The 22,583-nt window shown below is 47.5% G+C and overlaps 1 protein-coding gene across 1 annotated transcript in view; it reads right to left on the bottom strand.

Moving 5' to 3' along the window:
* LOC139276918 (ankyrin repeat and SOCS box protein 13-like) overlaps nt 1-22,583 on the bottom strand; it is a 32,348-nt gene that overhangs the window by 7,005 nt on the left and 2,760 nt on the right. Inside the window, exons 2-4 of the mRNA XM_070894912.1 lie at nt 19,691-19,881; nt 14,422-14,615; nt 11,942-12,070 (exon numbers count right to left, since the gene is read on the bottom strand). Coding sequence (XP_070751013.1) covers nt 11,942-12,070; nt 14,422-14,615; nt 19,691-19,881 — 514 coding nt within the window. The remainder of the gene's footprint in view (nt 1-11,941; nt 12,071-14,421; nt 14,616-19,690; nt 19,882-22,583) is intronic.

The following is a 22,583-nucleotide window of genomic DNA, read 5'->3' as shown; positions in this document are numbered from 1 at the left end:
TCCTGTGAAGCGCCTTGGGACATTTTACTATATTAAAGGCGCTATATAAATAAATGTTGTTATTGTCTCCTTCTGTTGCAGGCTTATTGAAGTGGGCATGGTGTCCAACAAGGACGGAATAGTGGCTAGCTCCCATTTTATTATTTGAAACATCTGAGAAATTGTTTGATTTAGGAATTTTAAAAATTATCTGAAGCAGTAAGTTCTGGCCAACAACTAAAGGTTATTTAGTACTTGGATGTGCACTTAAAGAGCCATGACCTACAGGGCTATGGACGTAGTGCTGGAAGGTGGGATTAGGCCGGGTAGTTCTTTTTTGACCAACACGGACATGATGGACCGAATGGCCTTCTTCTGCGTTGTAAGTTTCTATGATTCTATGATTAAAATGTACCATATATCTCTGTGGACAAGAAGGTGGGACCAGCTCCTAGGCCATTGTCAATGCTATTTTAGCTGACAGATTTTCTCTGCCTTTGCATGGAGATACCTGGTCCCTCTCTATAACATGTTGAAACTCTTTTGATTCAGAAACTCAACAAAGCAGGTGCTCACATTTCTGAGTTATCATCCATGGTATCTTCACAGACATTTGTCATACTCTTTATTCAAAGCAATTGCAGCAAACATTCATACTTGGGCTTACCAAATGATAACCAACGTCACTATAGCAGATTACCTGGTCATTATCGTATTGGGAGCTTGCTGTGTGCAAATTGGCTGCTGCATTTCCTACATCATAGGCAGTCCCTCGGAATCGAGGAAGACTTACTTCCACTCTAAAAATGAGTTCTTAGGTGACTGAACAGTCCACCACGAGAACCACAGTCCCTGTCACAGGTGGGACAAACAGTTGTTGAGGGAAAGGGTGCGTGGGATTGGTTTGCCGCACGCTCTTTCTGATTTCTGCGCTTGGTTTCTGCATGCTCTCGGCGATGAGACGCGAGATGCTCAGTGCCCTCCCGGATGCACTTCCTCCACTTAGGGCGGTCTTTGGCCAGCGACTCCCAGGTGTCAGTGGGGATGTTGCATTTTAACAAGCAGGCTTTGAGGGTGTCCTTGAAATGTTTCCTCTGCCCACCTTTGGCTCGTTTGCCGTGAAGGAGTTCCGAATAGAGGGCTTGCTTTGGGAGTCTTGTGTCAGGCATGCAAATAATGTGGCCTGCCCAGCGGAGCTGATTGAGTGTGGTCAGTGCTTCAATGCTGGGGATGTTGGCCTGGTCGAGGACACTAACGTTGGTGCGTCTGTCATCCTAGGGGATTTGCAGGATCTTGCGGAGGTATCATTGGTGGTATTTCTCCAGCGATTTGAGGTGTCTACTGTATATGGTCCATGGCTCTGAGCCATACAGGAGTATTACTACAGCCATGTAGACCATGAGCTTGGTGGCAGATTTGAGGTCCTGATCTTCGAACACTCTTTTCCTCAGGCAGCCGAAGGCACTGGAGGCGATATTGAATCTTGTCATCAATAATCCTTGTTGATAAGAGGCTCCCAAGGTATAGGAAATGATCCACGTTGTCCAGGGCCACGCCATGGAGCTTGATGACTGGAGGCAGTGCTGTGTGGTGGAAGACCTTTGTCTTACAGGTGTTTAGTGTAAGGCCCATGCTTTTGTACGCCTCAGTGAAGATGTTGGCTATGACTTGGAGTTCAGCCTCTGAATGTGCGAAGATGCAGGCATGGTCCGCGTACTGTAGCTCGACGACAGAGGTTAGGACGGTCCTGGATCTGGCCTGGAGACGTGAAGGTTGAACAGGTTCCCACTGGTTCTGTAGTTTAATTCCACTTACATTACAACAGTGACTATACGTCAAAAGTACTTCATTGGCTGTAAAGTGCTTTGGGACGTCCTGCAGTCATGAAAGGCTCTATATAAATGCAAGCTCTTTCTTTCTTTCCAACATCATTCAGGCACGGCACTGAGCTGAAATCATGATAACTAGATGACAGAATGGGAAAGGGAGGTAAGTAAATTCCATATCTGCTCTCCACCCATCGTGCATAGAGCATCTTGCCACAGCTTGCACTGACACCAAGGTTGCCTGTTTTCCCGTAAGAGTCCAGATCACAGTTCTGCCAAGAAGGGAACGGCATACAACTCAACCATTACTAGTTTCTTGGTATATTTACTCAAATTTGGCACCAAGATTATGGTCTACAGGGCTGCAGTGATACCCACCCTCTTGTATGGCTCAGAGACGTGGACCATATACAGTAGACACCTCAAATTGCTGGAGAAATACCACCAACGATGTCTCTGCAAGATCCTGCTAATCCCCTGGGAGGATAGATGCACCAACATCAGTGTTCTCGATCAGGCCAACATCCCCAGCATCAAAGCACTGACCACACTCGACCAGCTCTGTTGGGCGGGCCACATTGTCCGCATGCCTGACACAAGACTCCCAAAGCAAGCGCTCTACTTGGAACTCCTACACGGCAAGCGAGGTGGGCAGAGGAAACGTTTCAAGGGCACCCTCAAAGCCTCCTTGATAAAGTACAACATCGACACCTGGGAATCCCTGGCCAAAGACCGTCCTAAGTGGAGGAAGAGCATCCGGTGTCAATGTATGTAACCTTCATGTAACAACACTGCAATACTGTATATACTTGAGAAATGCATACATTGACCACAGGGGGTGAACTTGTGGGAGACACTCCTCACCTGGTCATCCAGGTATATAAAGAGAGGTCCCACGCAGTGTCATCACTTCTTGGTCCTATGAGTTGGTCTTACCGCAGGTAAAGGGTACACAGCCAGATAGGGAAGGGAAGACGAACAGGAAGAGCAGTGCAAGGAAGGTAGTGCAGGGATCCCCTGCGGCCATCCCACTGCAAAACAGATACACCGCTTTGAGTACTGTTGAGCGGGATGACTCATCAGGGGGGAGCAGCAGCAGCCAAGTTCATGGCACCATGGCTGGCTCTGCTGCACAGGAGGGCAGGAAAAAAAGTGGGAGAGCGATAGTGATAGGGGATTCGACTGTAAGGGGAATAGACAGGCGCTTCTGCGGCCGCAACCGAGACTCCAGGATGGTATGTTGCCTCCCTGGTGCAAGGGTCAAGGATGTCTCGGAGCGGGTGCAGGACATTCTGAAAAGGGAGGGTGAACAGCCAGTTGTCGTGGTGCATATAGGTACCAATGACATAGATAAAAAATGTGATGAGGTCCTACGAGGTGAATTTAGGGAGCTAGGAGCTAAATTAAAAAGTAGGGCCTCAAAAGTAGTAATCTCAGGATTGCTACCAGTGCCACGTGCTAGTCAGAGTAGGAATCGCAGGATAGCTCAGATGAATACATGGCTTGAGGAGTGGTGCAGAAGGGAGGGATTCAAATTCCTGGGACATTGGAACCGGTTCTGGTGGAGGTGGGACCAGTACAAACCGGACGGTCTGCACCTGGGCAGGACCGGAACCAATATCCTCGGGGGAGTGTTTGCTAGTGCTGTTGGGGAGGAGTTAAACTAATATGGCAGGGGATGGGAACCTATGCAGAGAGACAGAGGGAAATAAAAAGGAGGCAGAAGCAAAATATAGAAAGGAGAATAGTAAAAGTGGAGGGCAGAGAAACCCAAGGCAAAAAACAAAAAGGGCCACATTACAGCAAAATTCTAAAGGGGCAAAGTGTGTTAAAAAAAAACAAGCCTGAAGGCTCTGTGCTTCAATGCGAGGAGTATTCGGAATAAGGTGGATGAAATAACTGCACAGATAGCAGTTAACGGATACGATGTGATTGGCATTATGGAGACATGGCTCCAGGGGGCACAAGGCTGGGAATTCAATATCCAAGGGTATTCAGCATTTAGGAAGGATAGACAGAAAGGAAAAGGAGGAGGGGTGGTGTTGCTGGTTAAAGATGAAATCAATGTAATTGTAAGGAAGGACATTAGCCTGGATGATATGGAATTGGTATGGGTGGAGCTGCGGAATTCCAAAGGGCAGAAAACGCTAGTGGGTGTTGTGTATGACCACCAAATAGTAGTAGTGAGGTTGGGGACAGCATCAAACAAGAAATAAGGGATGTGTGCAATAAAGGTACAGCAGTTATCATGGGCGACTTTAATCTACACATTGATTGGGCTAACCTAACTGGTAGCAATGCGGTGGAGGAGGATTTCCTGGAGTGTATTAGGGATAGTTTTCGAGACCAATATGTCGAGGAACCAACCAGGGAGCAGGCCATCCTAGACTGGGTATTGTGTAATGAGAAGGGACTAATTAGCAATCTTGTTGCGCGAGGCCCCTTGGGGAAAAGTGACCATAATATGGTAGAATTCCTTATTAAGATGGAGAGTGACAAAGTTAATTCGGAAACTAGGGTCCTGAACTTAAGGAAAGGTATATATTCAAAAGGGAGTTAGATGAAGTCCTTACTACTCGGGGGATCAAGGGGTATGGCGTGAAAGCAGGAAGGGGGTACTGAAGTTGCATGTTCAGCCATGAACTCATTGAATGGCGGTGCAGGCTAGAAGGGCTGAATGGCCTGCTCCTGCACCTATTTTCTATGTTTCTATGTAACTTCGACGGTATGAGGCGTGAATTGGCTAGAATAGACTGGCAAACGATACTAAAAGGGTTGACGGTGGATAAACAATGGCAAACATTTAAAGATCACATGGATGAACTTCAGCAAATGTACATCCCTGTCTGGAGTAAAAATAAAACTGGGAAGGTGGCTCAACCGTGGCTAACAAAGGAAATTAAGAATAGCGTTAAATCCAAGGAAGAGGCATATAAATTGGCTAGAAAAAGCAACAAACCTGAGGACTGGGAGAAATTTAGAATTCAAGAGAGGAGGACTAAGGGTTTAATTAAGAGGGGGAAAATAGAGTACAAGAGGAAACTTGCAGGGAACATAAAAACTGACTGCAAAAGCTTCTCGAAATATGAGAAGAGAAAAAGATTTGTAAAGACAAACGTAGGTCCCTTGCAGTCGGATTCAGGTGAAATTATAATGAGGAACAAAGAATTGGCAGACCAATTGAACCAATACTTTGGTTCTGTCTTCACGAAGGAAGACACAAATAACCTTCCGGATGTACTAGGGACAGTGGGTCTAGTGAGAAGGAGGAACTGAAGGATATCCTTAATAGGTGGGAAATTGTGTTAGGGAAATTGATGGGATTGAAGGCCGATAAATCCCCGGGGCCTGATAGTCTGCATCTCAAGGAAGTGGCCCTAGAAATAGTGGATGCATTGGTGATCATTTTCCAGCAGTGTATCAACTCTGGATCAGTTCCCATGGACTGGAGGGTAGCTAATGTAACACCACTTTTTAAAAAAGGAGAGAGAAAATGGGTAATTATCGACCGGTTAGCTTGACATCAGTAGTGGGGAAAATGTTGGAATCGATCATGAAGGATGAAATAGCAGCGCATTTGGAAAGCGGTGACAGGATCGGATCAAGTCAGCATGGATTTATGAAAGGGAAATCATGCTTGACGAATCTTTTGGAATTTTTTGAGGATGTAACTAGCACTAGGTGTATTTGGACTTTCAGAAGGCTTTTGACAAGGTCCCGCGCACAAGAGATTGTTGTGCAAAATCAAAGCACATTGTATTGGGGGTAATGTACAGTTGTGGATAGAGAACTGGTTGGCAGACAGGAAGCAGAGAGTCGGGATAAACGGGTCCTTTTCAGAATGGCAGGCAGTGACTAGTGGGGTGCCGCAGGGCTCAGTGCGGGGACCCCTGCTCTTTAAATATACATTAAAGATTTGGATGAAGGAATAAAGTGTAATATCTCCAAGTTTGCAGATGACACTAAATTGGGTGGCGGAGTGAGCTGTGAGGACAACGCTAAGAGTTAGATGAAGTCCTTACTACTAGGGGAATCAAGGGGTATGGTGAGAAAGCAGGAATGGGGTACTGAAGTTGCATGTTCAGCCATGAACTCATTGAATGGCGGTGCAGGCTAGAAGGGCCGAATGGCCTACTCCTGCACCTATTTTCTATGTTTCTATGTTTCTAAGAAGCTGCAGTGTGACTTGGACAGGTTAGGTGAGTGGGCAAATGCATGGCAGATGCAGAATAATGTGGATAAATGTGAGGTTATCCACTTTGGGGGCAAAAACACGAAGGCAGAATATTATCTGAATGGCGGCAGATTAGGAAAAGGGGAGGTGCAACAAGACCTGGGTGTCATGGTTCATCAGTCACTGAAAGTAAGCACGCAGGTACAGCAGGTGGTAAAGAAGGCAAATGGTATGTTGGCCTTCATAGCTAGGGGATTTGAATATAGAAGCAGGGAGATCTTACTGCAGTTGTACAACACCTGCAATATTGTGTTCAGTTTTGGTCTCCTAATCTGAGGAAGGACGTTCTTGCTATTGAGGGAGTGCAGCGAAGGTTCACCAGACTGATTCCAGGGATGGCTGGGCTGTCATATGAGGAGAGACTGGATCAACTGGGCCTGTATTCACTGGAGTTTAGAAGGATGAGAGGGGATCTCATAGAAACATATAAAATTCTGACGGGACTGGACAGATTAGATGCAGGAAGAATGTTCTCGATATTGGGGAAGTCCAGAATCAGGGGACAGAGTCTTAGGATAAGGGGTAGGCCATTTAGGACTGAGATGAGGAGAAACTTCTTCACTCAGAGAGTTGTTAACCTGTGGAATTCCCTGCCGCAGAGAATTGTTGATGCCAGTTCACTGGATATCTTCAAGAGGGAGTTAGATATGGCTCTTATGGTTAAAGGGATCAAGGGGTATGGAGAGAAAGCAGGAAAGGGTACTGAAGGAATGATCAGCCATGATCTTATTGAATGGCGGTGCAGGCTCGAAGGGCCGAATGGCCTACTCCTGCACCTATTTTTCTATATTTCTATGTTTCTATGAATAAAGGTGCAGATCACAGAGTGACCTTGTCCATAGAATGTGCCTTGTGTGGATTTGTGGTATTGTGTAAGGACTTTACAGTGGCGACGAGAAATGGGAATCAGCGACCCACGAGAATGGCCACCGGTAGCGCAGAGGAACGGTACTGTGTTGGTGAGGACTGGGCCGATTTCATTGAGAGGCTTCAGCAGAGCTTTGTCACGAAGGACTGGCTGGGAGACGCAGCGGCCGACAAGCAAAGGGCTCATCTACTGACCAGCTGTAGATCTAAGACTTCCGCGCTCATGAAAGACCTGCTAGCACCCGAGAAGCCGGCGGACAAAACCTTTGAAGAGCTCAGCAAGCTAATCAGTGAGCACCTCAAACCGGCGAGCAGTATGCACATGGCCTGACACAGATTTTATCCCCACCGACGTCGGGAAGGACAGAGCATACCGGACTTCGTTGCGGACTTCCGGCGCTTGGCCAGCCTCTGTAAGTTCACAGACGCCTGCAGGGGGGAGATGCTAAGGGATTTCTTTATTGAGGGTATCGGTCATGCCGGGATTTTCAGAAAGTTAATCAAGACCAAGGACTTGACCTTGGAAGCGGGGGCGTTGCTGGCTCAGACTTTTATGGCGGTGGAGGAGGAAACCAAGATAATATACGCACGCAACCCTGACTCCAACGTGGAGATGGATCAGGAGGTCAATATCATAAACGCGACTCAGAGCCCAGCAGGCAGGAAAGGGCAGTTCGACACACCCCAGGCAGCAATAGACCCCAGAACAGGTGTTTAACACAGACAATGGCAGGCTGAACAGACATTTACGCCATCTCAGTGGACAATGTATTCTGGGATGGGGCCATTGACACCCACTAACAGGGTGCTCAAGAGCAGTCAAAGGGACAATCACCGAGGAATGCCTGGTAACAGCTCTTTTATTCACAACAATGGGAATCTCAGTTCATGCTGGAGGTGTAGGGGCAGACATGCTGCTAGGACTTTCAGGTTTCAACAGTTCGCCTGCAGAAATTGTAACCTCAATGGCCATTTAGCCAGAATGTGCAGGAAGCCTGCGACCAGGCTAATTTACGAGGCGGATGGACCAGAAGAGGTGTCTGCGAGGCAGGATGATGCGTGGGGCAAATCAATGGACAGTGAAGTTCAGCGGGTTCATATGGCAAACATTCACAGCTCATATACCAAAACGCCACCAATGATGATGAAGGTCCTATTAAACGTCATCCCGGTACGCATGGAGCTGGACACGGGGGCCAGCCAGTGACTCAGGAGCGTTCAACAATTCGAAAAGCTATGGCCAGTCAAAGCCAGCAGACCCAAACTAGAACGCATTGAGATCAATTACAGACATACACCAAAGAAATCATTCTAGTGCTAGGCAGTGCAATGTTGGCGGTCACACACAATGGATCAGTGAACCGGCTGCTGCTCTGGATTGTCCAGGGCAATGGTCCCGCACTGTTGGGTAGGAGCTGGTTAGCTGAGATGAACTGGAAATGGGGGGATGTGCACGCAGTGTCATCTGTGGAGCGAAGTTCGTGCTCACAGGTCCTACAGCAATTTGAGTCGCTATTCCAACCTGCCGTCGGGACGTCCAAAGGTACCAAAGTAGTGATTCGCATCACCCCGGACGCCAGACCAGTGCACCACAAAGCCAGAGCTGTGTCGTATGTGATGCTGGAGAAAATTGAAAGCGAATTGGACCATTTGCTGAGAGAGGGCATCATCTCGCCCGTTGAATTCAGCGACTGGGCGAGCCCCATTGTTCCCGTCCTAAAAGCGGATGGTTCGGTCAGGATCTATGGCGACTACAAGGCCACTATCAACCGGGTGTCCCTACAAGACCAATACCCGCTGCCGAGAGCGGAGGATCTTTTTGCCATGCTGGCAGGCGGCAAGCTGGTCACCAAGTTGGACCTCACTTCAGCCTACATGACCCAAGAACTTGCCGACGAATCCAAACTACTGACCACAATCACCACGCACAAGGGACTGTTTGTCTACAACAGGTGCCCATTTGGCATTCGATCAGCGGCCGCGATCTTTCAAAGAAACATGGAAAGCCTGCTCAAATCCATTCCTGGAACGATCGTATTCCAGGACGATATCCTCATCACGGGTCGGGACACCGAGGAACACCTCCACAACCTGGAAGAGGTGCTACGCCGACTGGACCGGGTAGGCCTGCGACTCAAGAAACCTAAGTGTGTGTTTTTGGCTCCCGAAATTGAGTTTTTGGGCAGGAGGGTTGCTGCCTACCGAATCCAAAACATAGCCGATTCGACGAGCGCCCAGGCCCTGCAACATATCGGAGTTGCGTTCATTTCTGGGACTCTTGAACTATTTCGGGAACTTTCTGCCGAATTTAAGCACATTGTTGGAGCCGCTACACGTGCTCCTGCGTAAGGGTTGCGATTGGTTTTGGGTGGACTGTCAAGAACGGCTTTCAATCGGGCGCGTAACCTACTCTGTTCAAATAAGTTGTTGACCCTGTATAACCCCTGTAAGAAATTGGTTCTGACATGTGATGCATCGTCCTATGGGGTTGTGTGTGTTGCAGCAGTACAATGCTGAGGGGCAGCTCCAACCTGTGGCTTATGCCTCCAGGTCGCTCTCTCAAGCAGAACGTGGATATGGGATGGTTGAGAAGGAAGCACTCGCAGGTGTCTATGGGGTGAAAAAGATGCACCAGTACCTTTTTGGCAGGAGGTTTGAATTAGAAACGGGCCACAAGCCGTTAACATCCTTGTTGTCAGACAGCAAGGCTGTCAGTGCCAATGTGTCAGCTCGCATACAGCAATGGGCTCTCACGCTGGCTGCTTATGACTACACCATCCGGCACTGGCCGGGCACTGAAAATTGCGCTGAAGCGCTCAGCAGGCTTCCACTGGCCACCACTGAAGGGGCAGCGGAGAAAAGTGCTGAGATGGTCATAGCCGTAGATGCCTTTGACAGCGCAGGCTGCCCCATCACAGCCCGCCAGATCAAAATCTGGACCAACAGAGATCCCCTCCTATCTTTGATTAAGAAATGTGCCCTGACTGGGGATTGGGCGCCCGCACACGGAGCATGCCCTGAGGAGGTCAGACCGTTTCACAGGCGGATGGATGAGCTCTCCATCCAAGCCGACTGTCTACTATGGGGCAGCCGGGTAGTCCTGCCCCAGAGAGGCAGGGAAGCTTTCATCAGGGAACTCCACAGCGAGCACCCAGGCATCGTGCTGATGAAGGCCATTGCCCGGTGACACGTTTGGTGGCCGGGAATTGACTCAGACCTGGAACACTGTGTTCGCAGGTGTACGACGTGTGCTCAGCTGGGAAATGCCCCAGGGAGGCCCCACTCAGCCCGTGACACTGGCCCACCAGGCCATGGTCACGTATTCACATAGACTACACGGCTCCGTTCATGGGGAAAATGTTTCTCATCGTGGTTGATGCATACTCAAAATGGATCGAGTGCATCATTTTGAATTCGTGCACGACATCCACCACTGTGGGGAGTCTACGTGCGGTCTTTGCGACCCACGGCTTGCCGGACATCCTTGTTAGCGATAATAGCCCATGTTTCGCTAGCTACGAATTCCGGGAGTTCATGCCGGGTAATGGCATCAACCATGTCAGGACAGCACCGTTCAAGCCGGCCTCCAATGGCCAGGCTGAACGTGCGGTCCAAATCATAAAACAAGGCATGCTCAGGATTCAAGGTCTCTCCCTTCAATGCCGCCTATCGCGCCTCCTGCTGGCCTATAGGTCCCGACTGCACTCGCTCACGGGGGTCCCGCCCGCGGAGCTCCTTATGAAACGTACACTCAAAACTCGGCTGTTCCTCATTCATCCTGTCTTGTCCAACATTGTTGAAGGCAAGCGCCAGTCCCAAAATGAGTACCGTGACCGTAATTCAAGGGGGAGATGTATAGAAATTGGTGACCCCGTATTTGTTCTCAATGCTTTGGGGCCCAAATGGCTTGAAAGTACTGTAATAGACAAAGAGGGGAATAGGGTCATCGTGGTTAAACTTAACAATGAGCAGATATGCCGCAAGCATCTGGACCAAGTAAAAAAAAAGGTTCAGCATGAACACTGAGGAACCTGAGGAAGATCATGAGATGGTATTCACACCACCGCCAGTGAATGAGCAACAAGTACATTCAGCAGCATGCACAGTCCCTGAGGTCAGCCCGGACAGCCTTGAATCACCACAGGGGACAGACACGCAGGCCAAGGCTCAACAGCCAGAGCCCCAACTGCGGCACTCCACGAGGGAGCGCAGACCACCCGAAAGACTTAACCTGTGATCCCAATAAGACATTGGCGGGGGGGGTGATGTCATGTATGTAACCTTCATGTAACAACACTGCAATACTGTATATATTTGAGAAATGCACACATTGACCACAGGGGGTGAACTTGTGAGAGACACTCCACACCTGGTCATCCAGGTATATAAAGGGAGGTCCCACGTAGTGTCATCACTTCTTGGTCCTGTGACTAAAGGTGCCGGTCACAGAGTGACCTTGTCCATAGAATGTGCCTTGTGTGGATTTGTGCTTTTGTGCAAGGACTTTACATCCGGGAGGGCCGAGCACCTCGAGTATCGTCGCCGAGAGCATGCAGAAATAAAGCGCAGACAGCGGAAGGAGAGTGCGGCAAACCAGACTCCCCACCCACCCTTTCCTTCAACGACTATCTGTCCCACCTGTGACAGAGACTGGAATTCCTGTATTGGACTGTACAGTCACCTGAGAACTCACTTTTAGAGTGGAAGTAAGTTTTCCTCGATTTCAAGGGAATGCCTATGATGATGGTATATTTAAGAAAATTAGAGCTAATTATTATTAGCACTGTGCCATGTGTTACTTATTGTGTGAACCATATGACTGTAACTGATTCCATTTGATGAATATTATTCCATATGTGTGAAATTGTTTATATGATGTGGAATTAGCTTTGAAGTCATTGAAATTAAACTTGGGAGAGATGTAAAGCGGGCTGCCGACTTAACATCACCCGTTTTACACTACCGCACATGGTCGAGATCTATCTCACTGTGTCTGATGTTGCTGGTGCACCAATGCTTCCATTTTCTGCCATACCTTATTTTTGTAAGTGGCTTTTGCTCCAGACAGGACAAGCAGTCGCAAGCAGTCAAGCTGCCCGCTGCAGGCAGCCAGGTACATGGGAGTCACACCCCAGTTGTCAGGGAGATCCACATCTGCTCCATGCTGAAATGGAAAAGAGAGGGAAAACAAGAGTTGGATTCTAAACCTATAAATACAATTGATTTTCCTTCTGACCGTTCACAAACTCCTGGCAGTTAGTTACATGATGACAGATTTCCTTGTGCCTTTTGTCATTTAATCTCTCCTGCCTTCCACCCTATCACAGACATTCCCTTTTGTTCTTTTCTCCCCTCCACCCCCTTTCCCTGCCCCTGCACTTGTTAAAAATCTGTTACATCTCTAACTTTTTCCAGTTCTGACAAAAAGTAATTGACCTGAAACGTTAACTCTGTTTCTCTCTCCAAAGGTGCTGCCTGACCTTCTGAGTATTTCCAGCATTTTCTGTCTTTACTTCAGATTTCCAGAATCCGCAGTATTTTGTTTTTATATGAAAGATCAGAGTGCATTTAGTGGAAAGGAGGGAGTTTCTTCCACAATGGATTTACTTAATTTCTGTTTGGTGAGATATTTTATTATTTTCTCCTTTTTATTTTGATGTTGCTGGACAACACACCACCCCCAACTGAAAATCTGGGCAGGCATCACATTCACAAACCTCCAACAATGCGACTCTGTCACCAGCTGTAAGGAGGTGTGGGAGACTAGCTTGTGGTTATTCACATTCTGATTTCCTTTCTCACAGGGACGTGCATATCTGCTGTTCCAAAAATAGCACAAGTGGCATGGGAAACTCACCACGTGGAGCATTACAGGCACTAGCTCATATCCTACCACTCAGTTTTCTACTAACATGGATTTTCTGTCAGAGAATACTTGGCTAATGAAATTCTGCTTATTCCAGTTGTCAAGTATGTAGGTGTCAAACTGTGGATAAGGCGGCTCACGCTGCTGCGGAACTCAGCATCTGACATAAATGCAGAATCACATTAGGTGGGATCTGGGCCCTGTCAGAGATGCTGTAGTCCGTCTCCCTAGAATTAGCTGGTACTTTTTCCCCCTACATTAGCATGCAGTTAGAGCTGGAAGTGTCTACTCAGCATTTCCCAAGAAGCTGAATTACCGTCCAGCTGCAATAGACAATGAAGCAAAGCAACACACCTCTACAATATTTTGGTTCTTTGTGGCTTGCCGCAGCTTTCCTCCTCTTCCAAATCTCCGTCTGAAGTTGCCCTTTATTCCTGGTCAGAATGACCTTTGCTTGCTAAATTGTGTTGCCTCATTGCACTGCTCAAGAATATAGTCACCTCTCATTTCCCAAGTGCTCTCCTTTCCATGAAGTGCCACTCTTGAGTATTCCTCACCGTACGGCTGTATTTATAGCAGAAAAGATGAATCCTTCTGCTCCTTCGGAACCCAGTAAAGAAAGTTGAACACTTTACTTTCCCTCAGACCAGGTTTCACTGAGTGGGACGGCTGCGATGGGAATCCCACTCAGTCAGTGCTTAAAATGCCAGTGGAGTCCTTCTGACTCCAATTTTCATGCATTGATGAAGATCCTGCCTGAGTCAGGCAGGCGCCTCGGCCTCCGAAAGAAAAGAGCCCAATTAAGGTAGCAGTAGGCAGGAATGGGGCGGTAAGTTTTCGGAGGCAACTTTAACTGTGGCAGCTGCTTAATTCCTGCCAGGCAGGGTGGGTTAAAATCACCCCCAATGTATCGCGATAAATGCAAAATAGGAATCTTGACTGCAATATTTTAATTTTAAAAACTGCTTATGTATTAAAATTTAATTTAAAGGAACAAGCCTAAACTAGACAAAAAACCTCACTTTTTCACAATTATTTCTGATAGAGTGATCCTTGATTTGGCATTCAATTTGGATTTAATAATATTCTGCAGGTTGACAGTTTATGTGAGTAGATTGGACACAGTGTGTTCCTTGTTTTCTATTCTGTTAATTTTTTTAAGAAATATTATTTGAAAGCTTTTTACTGGGTTTATCTCTGCTAGCTCTCACTGTCGTTGCACAATTGTGGAAATCAGATGGCCGACACTCTAGAGTGCCTATGCTCTGCTCCTCTGTTGACTGGCATGTCTCCTTAGCTGCAGTTTTTTAAATGCCCAGTAATGAGGCTGGCATGTGGGGGGAAAGAGAAGAGAATAAATTTATTTCTACTATAAAGATTTTGCACTATCACTGGATCTGCTCTGTGCCAGGGCTAAGAACAAGTGCATTTTGATCCCATGAGAAATTCAGGCCAAATGTGTCGATGTAGGATTTACAAAAATATATTTCACGGAATCCCAAACACAAGCAGAATTACTTTCTCACACTGTGTTCTGATAGCCCCAAAGTTCTAGCTGTCGTATGTGATGCTGTTGGTAATTTATGGTTATCCCACATGATCCTGGTACAACAAAGCCCTTGCGTTCAGTGCCAAGCCATAGCACTAACCTGTATGAGCAGCAGGGCACAGTCAGGAAACAGCCCGATTACAGCATGGAGTGGAGTTGCTCCATGCTTACACTGGCTGTTAGCGTCTGCACCATGTTCCAGCAGTAACTCGATGCAAGCTCGCTGCCCTTTGTATGCAGCCCAGTAGAGGGGGCTCTTGCCATAGTAATCCTTCTTGTTGATCTGATCCTCACCTGAAATGGCACAAGATCAAAAAATAGCTTCCAGTCTTGTATTGATATTACAATGCATCAGATGTGTTTAATTATGCTTTACAGTCATTCTTCATTATTACATACTTGCATCACATTATTAGAAGCTTCTTATTCTGTACCAATACACAGGGTCAGTATAGAATCATAGAATCATAGAAATTTACAGCACGGAAGGAGGCCATTTCGGCCCGCCGTGTCCCCGCCGGCCGACAAAGAGCTTTCCAGCCTAATCCCACTTTCCAGCTCTTGGTCCGTAGCCCTGTAGGTTACGGAAATCCAAGTACTTTTTAAATGTGGTGAGGGTTTCGATTGTGTCCGTAAATACTCTAGTAATGACTCCACGAGGTGAGGTATTGTACTTGAACTGTTGTGACCTTAGTCCATTTATTACAGCTCCTGAATGAGGGTACAGTAAGGTGAGCTCCCTTTTATACTTGGTTACCTGCAGTGTGCAGGTGACCCCTAGGTCTCCACCAGTTGCACTCTCTGGTGGTACAGGCATAGTGTATACAGTCTGAAGATACATTCAGTGGTCTTATGTAATTATACATTGAGTGTACAGGGTATATACATACACATCACTCCCCCCTAAGACTTGTGCCACTAGTCTTTGCAATGTGTGCTCTGGCCCTAGACTTAAACACACTTTGTTTGTGCTTGGGAATGGCTCGCTCCCTGTCGATCCCCAAGTCCTTATTGCCAGAACATTGGGAAATGGTCAGCAGTGGACGGTTGGAGGTTGCAGTGGGATTTGAGTGGGTTCTGGGTGTGATCCATGTGTGTCCATGGCTACATACATCCATTTCCACCTCCCCCCCACCCCCCCCCCCCCCCATACATAGGCAATGTGTGTGGCTCAACATCTACATTAGCATGCATGTACAGAGAATGAAAAAAAAATAGAATTAGTTATATCACTGTTTGGGTTTAGCAGAAGTGGAACAAGTACATATTACAGGTAAGATACATACATGGTACTACAGTCTTGCCCCTAGGGTGTAGGTGCAGATGGGTGAGGACGCTAGTTCCAGAGTAACCGGACTGTGTCCAGGTTGTCTGATGGCGGTGCTGTGTCCCCTGCCAGCTGAATGGGCTCGGATCGCTCCCCTGGCTGATTCTCAGGGTCTTTGCCGTTGCCTAGTGGTGGGCAGAGCCACAGGAATGTGTAGCCTCCTTGTCCTCCTTTGAGGGCTACGTGGTCTCCCTGCTGCCCTTCAGAGGTAGTGGGAGCCTGGTCATCCCAGGTCCCAACGGGAGGGTGCTGGCCTCTTGCTCCCGTTGCTGGCCCTGGTGGCCAGAGAGGTAAGGCCGACCTGGGGCAGGGTGCCAGTAGTGGTGCCTGTGCCATCTTCTGATTGCTGGCCCTGCAGTGGGTATGCTCCCACTGTGTGTGTCCACACTCCCTGGGGCATCACATTGGTCCCGGAGGCGCAGGCTACATGATCGGGTAGCCCGCTGGACCTGGGTGCTTCCTACGGGAGGTTGCTCTTGGTTTTGTCGGCGTAGATGTAGAACCCGGCATCACACATCATTTCTTCACTTACAGTCATGATACATTGGCTCCAACCGCAATCACCCATCTCAACATTGTTAGTTGTCTTTACAAATTCACATTTGTCAATTACAGCTTTTCACTGTATGCTACCGGCATCGCTGTACAATATTACATTTAGATACTTGTATTCATCAATTACATCTTTTCCATGTATCCTACCGGCATCGCTGTTCAAAGGTACATTTAGATACTTGCATTTGTTAATTACATCTCTTACATTAATATCACCGGCATTGCTGTACAAAGAGTGAACTATTCTGGGCTGCCGGTCTCCTTTAAGAGGGCCTTGCAATCTTTACCCCAATCCGGTTCGCTGTTCGGCATCACGTGTTGCTCCCTCAACGCTGCCCCTCGTGGTCTGGTTGCGGCCATCTTGATTTCAGGCGCTTCACCTCATGGTGCGGGCGCCATCTTTTCTCTCTCCACGAGGTAGGCTGCGATGATCCTTTTCTCCCCAGGTTCTACCACTGAAGCCAGGAATTTACCATCTGCGTCGATCTTCTTCCTTCGGAGTCCTGCCACTGGAACCTGGAAGGTGAGGTCTGGTCATTTGGGTTGGATCATCTCGCCGTTGGGTTGTGCGGCCTGTGTCGTCACCGCGCAGTCGAGTTGGACGGTAAAATCTTCAGGTGCTGTGATGGATCCAAATTTGAGGCCGCATAGAACGTCGATCGCCGGGGCATGGAGGCTTTCCCAGCTCCAACAGATTTGGATTTGTTTCATCCATCTTCTTCCTAGCAGCATTGTACCATCTCCAGCAACGATCCACAAAGGTAGCTTGAGCATCGAGCCACCGTAGGACACCTGGACATCCACGCTGCCAATGACTGGGATGGTGTCGTTAGTGTAAGTGAGCAGCTTCACTTGGATCGGGAGCATTTTAGGTCGTTCGATTGGATTGTCCCAGAGTTTCTCGAAGGCCGTCTAGTTCACCAGCGATTGGCTCACCCCTGTGTTGACCTCAATCGAGACTGGAACACCGTTGCTTTCGACTTCCATTTTCAACGAAGAGCTCTCGGTGGAGCAGGTAAACACTCCGTACCCCTCTTCCTGGGGCTGAGCCGCCTCCTGGACTCTCTTCGTCTTTATCAGCACTGGAGCCCCCGGGTGATCGGCCAACTCTTCAGCGACTCGGTGAGCAAAATTTCTTTTACATATTCGCTAGAGATGGCCTTTAGTGTTACAGCTTTCAGTGTTACAGCCTTTGCAAGTATAGTCTCTGTATCGGCACTGGTGCACCGTGTGATTTCCTCCACAGTGCCAGCATGGGGCTGGCCAGTTGGCCCCATGCAGCGGACTCAGGGTTGCGGGGCTCGGGGTCACAGTCTTGCCTCTAAAAGGCGGCAGTCGGTTCATGGTACTTGCCGGGTTAGAGTCCTGGGGGTGAGCCATCATCCTTCTGGCATCGCGGGCCAAGGCCATGAACGCCTGGCTTCCGTTGATTGCCTTCTGCAGGGTGACAGTGTTGTCTGCAGAGAGCAGCCTGTGGAGGAGACCTTCGTGGCCGATTCCAATAACAAAGATGTCCCTCAATGCTTCAGTGAAGTGGTTGCCAAAATCACATGGTGCAGCCAATCGTCTCAGGTCTGCAGCATATTTTGCGATTTCTTGGCCTTCGGGCAGCCGGTGTGTGTAGAACCGGTGTCTGGCTGTGAGGATGCTCTCTTTAGGCTTGAGCTGTTCCTGTTTCATTGCTTCGAGCTCCGTGAACATTTTGGTTGTCGTTTTCTCTGAGGCTAGCAAGTCCCTGACAAGGCCATGCACGGTGGGCCCACAACTGCTGAGCAGGATAGCTCTGCGCTTATCAGCCAGCGAGGTTGGTGTGTCTCCAGCCAGGTCGTTCACGATGAAGTAGTGTTCGAGCCTTTCCACAAAGGCATCCCAATCTTCCCCATCAGCGAATTGTTGAAAGTTGCCAAGTTGCGTGGAAATTCATATTCTCGTCACCAGTTGTGTCTGTAAGCAATCTAATAATGACTTCACGAGGTGAAGTATTGCACTTGAACTGTTGTGACCTTAGTCCATTAATGCAGCTCCTGAGTGAGCGTACAGCATGGTAAGCTCCCTTTTATACCTGGTTACCTGCAGTATGCAGGTGACCCTTAGATCTCCACCAGTTGCACCCTCTGGTGGTACAGGCATAGTGTATACAGTCTGAAGATACATGCAGTGGTCTTATGTAACTGTACATTGAGTGTACAGGGTATATACATACACAACAGTTTCTGCGACTACCACCCTTTCTGGCAATGAGTTCCAAACCCCCACCACCCTCTGGGTGAAGAAATTTCCACTCAACTCCCCTCTAAACCTTCTACCAATGACTTTAAATCTATGCCTCCTGGTTGTTGACCCCTCTGCTGAGGAATAGGCCCTTCCTATCCACTCTATGTACTAGCCACAGTACTGTAATGAATAAAATACCCTCTTCTCTGTACCAGCATATAGGTTCAGCACTGAGAACTGAAGGTGAAATATCCTCCTTTCTTTATTGTCATCCTCCAATATTTACATTGAATGAATGCAGAGAGTTCCCAAAGTCCAATTGTGTACTGAAAACTTTACTGTATGGTAATTACTACACCTAAAAGAATCAAGATCAGATCCCAAGGGTGAAAGAATGGATTTCCGCTGTGCTATATTATACAATCTCCACTAGTCAGAGGAGACTTTCATCTCTTCTTTCTGAACTAAATGTTGTGAATGAACCAAAACTGTCTCCAATTTAACACTGGCAAGACCAATGCTATCCTGTTCGGCTTTTGCCAAAATTCCATAGCCTTTCCCCTAATTCCATTCAGGCTGAAGTCAACAGTGCACAACCTCAATGTCCTATTCAGCTTTGCATTGAGTTTCAAAGCCCATATCCTGTGCATCACATGGACACCTCTGTCCTTCGCTCCACTGCTGCTGAAATCCTTACATAACTTTTGTGACCCCCGGACATAACTTCTTCAATGCTCTCCTTGACACCCTCCCAAGCCCCAACTTTTCAAAAACTCTGCGCCACCATATCTGTGTCACACTAAGTTCCACTCGCCCATTTTCCCTGTTGTGTTCAACTTCTATTGGCCACCCTGGAATTAGAAATTCTAGTCCTCATTTACAAATTCCTCCATGGCCTTGGCTCACTCTACCTCTGCAACCTTCTCCAGCCTCAGGTCCCAGCCCACATGCTCCATTCTTCCAATGATTGCCTCCTGTGCATCTTCCTTCCTCCTCCACCCCCTCTGCTATCATTGACAGAGACCTCAGCTCTACTCTCTGGACCTCCCTCCCTATAGCCTTGCCACCTCTCCTCACCTCTAAAAGCCTCATCTGTTTGACCATGTCTTTAGTCACTCCTCTTAAACTCTTCTTCTACTGCTTGACCTCCTTTTCTTCTCTGTGAAGCACCTTGGGATGTTCATTTAATTAAAGATGCTGCGTAAATGCAACACCACTGTCACAGATAACCTCTAATGGGATACATGATACTTAAGGGGCTGGCCTATTGTACCTGCAATGCGGAGCAATGTCTGCAGCCTTTCAAAGTTCCCTCGGCTTGCCTCACAGTGTAGATCAGTCCAATTATAATTGTAGTTGGGTGCTGAATGGTATTGCCTCTCCTGCCTTGCCCCTGTCTGGAATCTGGTGCTTTTCAGTTCAGTCCCAGACATGGAACTAATATACAATCCCATTGTGGCGCTTCTGTAAGGGAGAAAGAAACTAAGCGTTATATAACGTGAACATTATAAAGGCACTCTGCAGCGCCACTCATACTTCTAACAAAATGCAAACCTTGTCCACAATTTAAAAAGGACGCGACTGCTGCCAACACAGCGGAAGCAGACTGCGCATGCATGCGGCCGGTTCGGCACGGGGGCAAGTTCGTTAAAAAAATTTAAATACCGGGAGAGAAATGCTCTGGGAAAAAGAGCTTCCGGTTCTAAATGAATGCGCAGTACGCTTCCGGTCGTTGGCAGCAGTCACTCCAATTTAAAAAAACAAGACAGGCAGGGTTCCGTCAATGGCCTAATGAGTAGTAAAGGCACTATCTAATGTTGTAGTACATTAGCCGGGCATAGAATTTTGAAACGCAGAGTGAGGCCGCGTGACCTATCAACCCTGTGCTACATTTCTGGAAGGGTTGTCTACTTAATTAAATTCCCTTGCTTTCTACCCCTACCCTTTAAAATGTTTCCTTAAAAAAATATTTATCCATTTCCATTTTTAATAGCTACTACAGCTTCTGCTTCCAAGACTGCCTCTGGTAGGACATTCCATGTCCTAACAACCCGCTGCATAAAAATATTCTTCTAACCAGAAGATCTCAATCTATGTTGAATTTAGTAGTGGTACTGGAGTGCTATCATTTACCTGTTTCACCTGCAAGATATTTCATGCAACAAATGTATTTAGCAGGTTTAACGTAAATGTTCTTAAAAACATTTCCTGTACCAGCTGAATGGCCAGTCACTAAACACCTGTGACAGCCAAGAAAAAAACACACACAGTTGGAACACAAATCCTTGGATATTGGAGATTTGAATATTGAAATGTTTCCATTCACAAGATGACAATATAATGGAAAGCTGACATATGGCTACCCAGTAGACCCCAAGCTGGAGTCAATGAAACACCTGGCCTGGGATGCTCATTCTCCATGTGAACACCCCTCAAATACAGGGGACCATATTTAGGGCAAACAGAGGTTCCACCCAAGACAAAGCCCCACAAAAACTAGAAGCACAGGCTGGAACCCAGCAGATCAGGCTACCAAACTAATTTGCAGGCCTTCCGCCACACTTCCCCTCCAGATTCATGGAAGGAGTGCACCAGAAAGCTTGCCGATTTTCAGACTCTATGTGGCGGACTTTCCGGTCTTCAGCGCTCCGTTTTTTGCCCCGGAGCAGCGGCAATGGTGGCGATGATGTTTTCTGGGCAGGCGGTTGCCTCCAGCACCCCGCAGAGTTACTTGGGTCCAGTTTTGTTGCGGCGCGGAGCAGCAATGCCCTGGTTGCAACACCGGCAGGAGTTTTGACTTCAGCTCGACCCAAACGGCTGGGAAATCAGGCGGTCCAACGATACTGACTGCAGAGAGGTAAGTAATGGACTCCTGAGTTAGGTGTGATTGTTTTTTCTTGTAATTTTTTTGCGATTTATGTTGTGGTGGCGTGGGCAATGTTTTGGGAATGTATGGTGGGGTTGTTTTCTCCCCAGGCGTCTCTCGGAGCACTCCCAGTCTGGATTTTTAGCTCAGGAGTTTCCCATGCTAGCACCCAAGAGAGGTGTGCAACGCCTCCCTGAGAACAGTGCCCCCTGACAGGGCCTAGCTGCCCAATTTTACTTACTGAGATGCAACTATTCCCAGGCGCAAACTTTACCGCCCTGCCGCCATTACCGCCCCGAAAATCCAGCTTTTAGTCATCCATATTTGAAGTTTTTTCCATTCCCCCTTTAGGTTTTCTTATGTGGAAAGTACCATATTCTGTCTGGTAGACAAGTGACCAGTTCCTCGACTTCTGAGAACATTAATCTGCAGCCAGCCATGAGGAAAGGCACATAAAAGTAGGGTCGACTCACCTTCCTTCTCTACGAGAAAGCACCTTGGCATAACGGCACAGTTCAGCTAATTTCAAAAGGCTTTGACTTGGTGGGACAAAGGCAATGTCACTGTCTAGGTGTGGATATGTGAAAATGTATAAGCAATAAAGACAGTGAAGTGAACTGGATATGTGAAAATGTATAAGCAATGGAAAATAACTAAAAGAATGTCAGACTGCAAATATTACAACATCAGCACAATTAACAGACTTGCAAGGTCTAAGTTACTAGTCACGCCAGTAAAATTGTAACATTTAGAAGCAATGCCTGAGAAAGTTCTTTGAGCAAAGTGTGAGAAAGTTCTTTGAGCAAAGTGTGAGAAAGTTCTTTGGGAAAAACAGCTCATATAGATGTCGGCTCATGAGTGGACAAAGGGAAGGAGGGATCAAAAGAGATAGGCTGAACTAGGATGTCACTCTAATTGTATCTTGTTATCTTGTACCGAAAATGTATAACCGTTGTGCCTTTACAATGTAATTTCACTTGTCCGTGGGGAGTGGGTGCGCTCTATAGGGAGAGCATTCCTTCGTTCTGATAAGTCCCGGCTCGTGAGACAAAATAATAAAGACTGCTTTGTTATAAGCTTCTTTGGTGTTCGCCTCAGTGTATTCGCTGGAACAGATTGAAGGAAAAGAATCCAGAAATCAACACAGGTTCATTAGTTTTGAATGTATCTAGTTTCTGTAGAATATGTGAGTAAACCTGGATGAGTGGCTCAGTGGTCCGCAGTCTTTCTTGAGGTGAAATGGCCACTGTGCAACTGACTTAGATCTGAAATGTAACATGCAACGAGTTTGGGCACTGAT

Source organism: Pristiophorus japonicus, chromosome 12, assembly GCF_044704955.1.
Source record: "Pristiophorus japonicus isolate sPriJap1 chromosome 12, sPriJap1.hap1, whole genome shotgun sequence".
In the NCBI taxonomy this organism is placed as follows: Eukaryota; Metazoa; Chordata; class Chondrichthyes; family Pristiophoridae; genus Pristiophorus; species Pristiophorus japonicus.
This window is presented reverse-complemented; position numbering and strand designations above follow the sequence as displayed.